A 6,077-nucleotide genomic window follows, 5' to 3' on the forward strand; every position below is an offset into this window, starting at 1 on the left:
TCCTCACTGGAGGTGTTCAAGAACCATCTGGACACAACCCTGAGCCATGTGCTCTGGGCTGGCCCTGCTGGAGTAGGAGGTTGGACCAGATGGTCCATTGTGGTCCCTTCCAACCTAATTGATTCTGGGATTCTATGATCTCTTTCTGGCAACTCAGTTTTCCTTTTGCCTTCACTTCTGTAGCTCATGTACTCAGCACTGTCGAAGGCTAAGCTTTGTGAGATACAGAAGGAACTGTAATATAACACAGGACGTGTGGTAGAGGGGGGCCTGCACTTGAGGAGGAAACTTGATGTAAAAGCTGATGCTATAGTGTGCCTTCTGTCCCCTCTGTAGTGTCCTGTCTCCAACCTCATCCCAGCCCCACCAAAACCAGAGCATTTATATTGAAGATGTAATTTTTCTTTTCTGTTTTCTTCAGTCAAAGATGTGCAGATCCACGATGGAGTTACAGAAAAACAGTATTGATTAAGCTACATCTTTGCACATACCTTCTCAAAGGCTGGGAAGTATCTGTTTGAGGCCTTGTCCAACATATTAGCAAAGTGTTGCTCCTTTTTATCCGCTGGTTGGATAAGGTACATCATGAATAACTCGTACAGATCTAGTAGTCCTTCCATATACATGTCAATTCTGAAAGGGATAGATCCAGTTGGTCAAGTCAAACAGAGTAGACCTGAACAGCACAACAGCTACTGGCATAACCCCACTGAGATGCTGGGAACTCTCTGCCTCTTCTATCCCATGTGCATAGCTTGGAGCAGTTCCCCCCAGGAATGCAGTAGCTTCAGGGGGCAGAGGGAGGAGCTTGGGGGAAAGACAATGCCTAAACAAAACCTAAAGACTGTAGCCACTTTTCCCTAGGGATGATACTTCTCCACACTGAGTTTTTTGGAACCTGAGTACAAAACCACACTGTTCCTGCTCCAGCCCAGGATGCCATTGGCCTTCTTGCCCCCCTGAGCACACTGCTGGCTCCTGCTCAGCTCCTGTCTCTCCACACTCCCAGGTCCCTTTCTCCTGGTGCTCTCCAGCCACTCTGTCCCAGCCTGGAGCTGTCCCCCTGCATGGGATTGGTGTGGCCAAAGTGCAGGACCAGCCCTTGGCCTTGTTAAACCTCATCCCCTTGGACTCAGCCCATCTCTCCAGCCTGTCCAGGTCCCTCTGCAGAGCCCTCCTGCCTTCCAGCAGATCCACACTCCCCCCCAGCTTTGTGTCATCTGCAAACTTGCTGATGGTGCACTCAATCCTCTCATCTATATCATCAATAAAGGTATTAAAGAGCACTGGGCCCAGCAGTGACCCCTGGGGAACACCACTAGTGTTCTGATAATGTATTGACCTTTGCTTGATGATCCACGAGCTCCCTTGCACCATGCAAGGTCTAATCTACCTGGGGCTGCCAATCTAATCTAGCTTGTTATTACTGCTGTAAAGCTTCACCTGCAGTCAGTCAACACACACTGCTCTATCACCCTGAATCTGGTTGTGACCTGAGATATTTTTGTGTTACACAGAGATGTAGTATGAACTGTGGTCACACAAGCAAAGGTGGTACTGTGACATACAGGGTTCTCTCCTTCAGGTCCTTCCCATAGAGGTTGTACTTTGTTGCTATGTAGCTGAGGATGGCTCTGGTCTGCACCAACTTCATTCCATCCATCTCCACCATGGGCACTTGCTGAAAGAGCAGGGATCCATCTAGGGAAAAGAGGGTAAGACAAGGAGACACAGTCTCTCAATGAGAAGCATCAGTTGGGGTTAGGCAAAGTATCCACGTGTATTATTTATTATTTAAGATCATTTAGGCGAGAGTAGACTCTTAGGGTCATGAAGTCCAACTGTAAACCTCATAGTGTCAAACTCCACCACTAAAACCATGTCCCTAAGAGCCACAGCTACACGTGGAGACTCAACCACTTCCCTGGGCCTTCTGTTCCAATGCTTGACAACCCTTTGGTGGTGATCTTCCTCACTACCACAACAAGGTATGGAAAATGCTTATCATGAAACAAAGAACCATTCCTTAGTGACAAATTCTTATTCTTATTGCATTACTAAAACATGAAAGAAACTTACCCTTCTGTAACTTTGTCAGATCCTCCTTTTTTTCCAGGAAAGCTTCTTCAAACTGCAGGAAACACAGAAAAAAGTTGTGTTGTCATTCCATGCTTTAGCTTCTTATACATTTAGACAATGAAGGCATAAAGAGTTAAGAGGAATGTGTTACGGGGGAAAAAATTCTCTTTAAAAATTTATTTTGCCTCTGTCTCATCCTTTCCTCTTCCCTCTCACACATGACTCATAGTTTTGTGCAGGTAAGACTTTGACTAAAGCTGAGATGACTGAAAGGCACAAAACCTCATCTGTTGAGCAAATGATGACCCTGCTGCTGCTGCCCGTGCTGGCAAGAGATGGTGCAGGGAAGAGAGGAGTGTAGATAAATTCTCAGTGCAGCAGCAGAACAGTGGTAGAGCTTTTTGCTATAAACTGGCAAATGAAGGGACAAAGAGAAGAGATTCAGTGCCCCATTCAGCTTTCTGGCACAGTGGCCATCACCACGACAAAATCTCAGAGCTCTTGAAACTTACAGGTGCTCACACTCCTCTGGTTCAACATCAGAAATTATTAGAGGTAAAAAAAAAAAGTAGCTCTGTGATTTGTATTGTACAGCACCTCCTGGGGTAAGCTACATGGCAGTAGCAATAATTCTTTCACTAGCTACACTGGGGAGACATTTCTTGTGCTACCAGAAAACTCATCACAAGCTGCATGGAAGTGAAACAGGAACTTGGTCTTCCGCTTAGGCTAAGCGACTTGGTCAGCAATGCACAGAGCACAGAGTTTGAAACTGCTGGCCAGTCACATTTACTTAGGCTAAGCTCCTTGGTCAGCAATGCACAGAGCAGTTTGAAACTGCTGGCCAGTCACATTTTCATAAGGAACAGTAAAAATACACATTTGTCACATGCTCTTAGTGTGGAAAGCAAAGGCAAACCTCAACCCCAGCTGCTGCCAGCAGCCAGCGGATGGATTCCATTCGGCCTCGCCCGTTGAAGTAGTGCAGCTTGGGTTTCCCAGACATGTCTCCACGTGCTTGATGTCCAACTGACAGGAGTAAACAAATGAGATCTGCAAAATAAAGAAGAGGAATTAAGTCTCTAAGTGGTTCTCAGAGTTGTCTTGTTTGAAACCAATGATTTATAGTCTAAGACATTCATCCAGTTAATAAAGGAGGTAAAAGTTGGGCTATATCGAGAGGCTCCATTGTATCATTTTTGCCTGCAAATGTCTTTTAGACATGCAGGTTAGTAAAGCAAAAAGAACCCTGTACTAAGAGCAATTGGCTCAGGTCAGAGAGCAAGCAAATCAGACCCATTTGATCCCAAAGTGTCCTGCTCTGAGCAGAAAGCAGAGTGTGCTCTCTGTTTGCTTTGGCACTATCTCAGAATGAGGTTTACTGTTTTATCAGCTGCACAATGTAAACTCAGTAATTGCTGTGCTTTCTCCAGCAGTCATTAGGCTCCATTATAAGGTGACAGGAAGGATTTTTTTCTTCCCACCGTAACCATTCAACCTCTTTTACAACACTCCTCATTTGGTTAGACAAATCCCCAAATTTAATGGGATTTAATTTTGTCTCTGGTCACATCAGATCTGTCTTTACCACAGGCAGAGCCAAAGTGCAATACCAGCTTGGTCCAATTCCAGCTCTGCTGGAAGTTAAAGCAATGAGAGTTTCCAGGCAGACTGTCATCCACGTGTGGACAGGAGCAGGACACACACACAGGCAGTGCCTAATTTATACTACAGCTTCACAGTTAGTAACACCACGTCAACAGCAGAGCTAAAGCATTGACAGCAGGAAAAGGAAAATGGTTAAAACCCCACCATATTCCCCTTGCAAATAACATGTCATCTCTTCTACAATAGGATGGGGGTGAGAGGAAACACCCCACACTGCTGAGATCTACATTGCTTATCCTGAACTCCCTACACCTAGAAAGCAGCTGCCTAACCATTTAACACTTGGTGCACATAGCTAGTTAGCAAAGAAAGTACATACACACATTTCATCTATAAAAGCCACTCACTGACTTAGTTTTAAGTACACTAATTCCCTGTGCATGCCCAAAAGCCAAAAACTTACCTTGTGCACAGTACAACTCACTCTAAGCTTTCAGTAGCTTCGCCTTGAGGTTATATAGGCTAGGTATGTAGCTCCTCCTACAATAAGCACTACAAACAGTTCCCTGTGAGCTGGAAACTTCTCTCTCTCTTAAGCAAATAATAACAATGAGATCTTTTGAGTTACTTCTCACCTACAGAAAATAAACCCCTGAATAATGCTGACTGTATGCAAATGGAAGGTAGGCAAGAGGTCGTGACCACTGGAGACATCTGTGCCAGCAGAAAATGGTTTGCTTCCCATTTTCATCATTTGTTACCCTCCTAGTTAAAGATCATTGCAATGGCTGAAAAGTACCCACAGTTTAAAAGAATACTGTTACACCAATCAAAATTGTGTTTTCTGATTTTTCTGGTTTCCTTATTTTTAACAGATTGCCAAAGTCACATCCCCTAATATAGCTGGAATCCTTCATGAGCTTCTATCCCTTGCTTAGTCCTGAGGGATATTCCTCTAGGATATTTCTTCTGCTAAACTTCATTCCTCTAGGACACAGAAAAGAGGGGTTTTTTCTTTTTCTGTCAAAAATGTCTCCCATAGAAAAGAAGGGTTTTTTTCTTTTTCTGTCAAAAATGTCTCCCTGAATTGGAGTTGGTGAAAATGCACAGCAAAGACAAATGCAGGAGACAGTGAAAGAAGAGCAGCACCAGAAAGCAAACTGCCCTCTGCACCCCTGGCTGCTTTCTCCTGGCAACTCTATTGATTTCAAATGGTTACTGCAGCATGAACTCCCGTGCACCATCCTGACTATCTAATCTGCCTGGTTAATACTGTTGTAGACATCACTTGCGCTCAAGGTCAGCATGGTGTATAAAAAATCTGCTGAATCACCCTGAGCATAACTGGGAGCTGGAAAGTTCTTCTCGTGTTACACAAGGAAGTTGTTTGAGTTGTGTATCAATTCAAAACAGAGAGTTAGAATGAGAGAATCAGAGAATCTTCAAGGTTGGAGGAGACTTCTAAGATCATCCAGTCCAACCATTAACCTGTCACTGCTGGAACCCCTAAACCCTAACCCAGATCCTCCAGTGCCACATCAGACACCTCTGAAACACCTCCAGGGATGGTGACTGCACCACCTCCCTGGGCAATAGCCCAGTGCTGACTACCACAACAGGGAAGACATTTCTCCTCACACCCAATCTGACTCTGCCCTGGCTCAGCTCAAGGCCATTCCCTCTCTCCTCTCCCTCAGCCCTGGCAGGACACACATCCCACACCTCTCTCCAGCCCTGGCAGGAGTTGCAGAGAGCCAGGAGGTCACCCCTGAGCCTCTTCTCCAGGCTAAACAGCACAGGGGGCTCTTTGCTTCAGGTCCTTCCTGTACCCATACTTAAACGCTTTGTAGCTGAAAATGGTCCTCACCCCATCAGTCTCCACCACTGGCATTTGTTAGACCAATGAGTTCTATTCTTGACATAAATATAAGATTAATTATTTATTTAGAGCTTGAACCATAGAAGGAGAAGGCATCAAAGCAGACACCACTGCAAGGCATTGTCTTTTAGGAGGTGCCTAATCCCCAAATCATAGAATCATAGAATTTAAGGGTTGGAATGGACCTTAGAGATCATCCAGCCCCAAGCCCTGCCCTGGGCAGGGACACCTCCCAGCAGAGCAGGTTGCTCAAGGCTCATCCAACCTGGCTGTGAACACTGCCAGGGTTGGGGCAGCCACAGCCTCCCTGGGCAACCTGGGACAGGGTCTCACCACTCTCACGGGGAAAAACTCTCCTCACATCCAACCTAGACTTTCCCTCCTTCAGTTTGAATCCATTACCCCTTGTCCTATCATTGCAGTTCCCAACACAGAGTCCCTCTCCTGCTTCCTAATAGGCCCTTCAGATATTGAAAAGTTGCTCTGAGGTCTTCTCTTCTTCAGGCTGAAC

At 45.5% G+C, this 6,077-nt stretch overlaps 1 protein-coding gene across 1 annotated transcript in view; it reads right to left on the bottom strand.

Moving 5' to 3' along the window:
* The window catches only part of LOC103811327 (glutathione S-transferase-like), a 4,165-nt gene extending 1,080 nt beyond the window's left edge, over positions 1 to 3,085 (bottom strand). The window contains exons 1-4 of the mRNA XM_009084293.1: positions 2,999 to 3,085; positions 2,080 to 2,131; positions 1,569 to 1,701; positions 492 to 633 (exon numbers count right to left, since the gene is read on the bottom strand). Of these exons, the coding sequence (XP_009082541.1) occupies positions 492 to 633; positions 1,569 to 1,701; positions 2,080 to 2,131; positions 2,999 to 3,085 (414 nt within the window). The remainder of the gene's footprint in view (positions 1 to 491; positions 634 to 1,568; positions 1,702 to 2,079; positions 2,132 to 2,998) is intronic.
* Positions 3,086 to 6,077: the final 2,992 nt, after the last annotated feature.

The sequence above is a fragment of the Acanthisitta chloris genome, unplaced genomic scaffold (genome assembly GCF_000695815.1).
Source record: "Acanthisitta chloris isolate BGI_N310 unplaced genomic scaffold, ASM69581v1 scaffold4021, whole genome shotgun sequence".
Taxonomy (NCBI): domain Eukaryota; kingdom Metazoa; phylum Chordata; class Aves; order Passeriformes; family Acanthisittidae; genus Acanthisitta; species Acanthisitta chloris.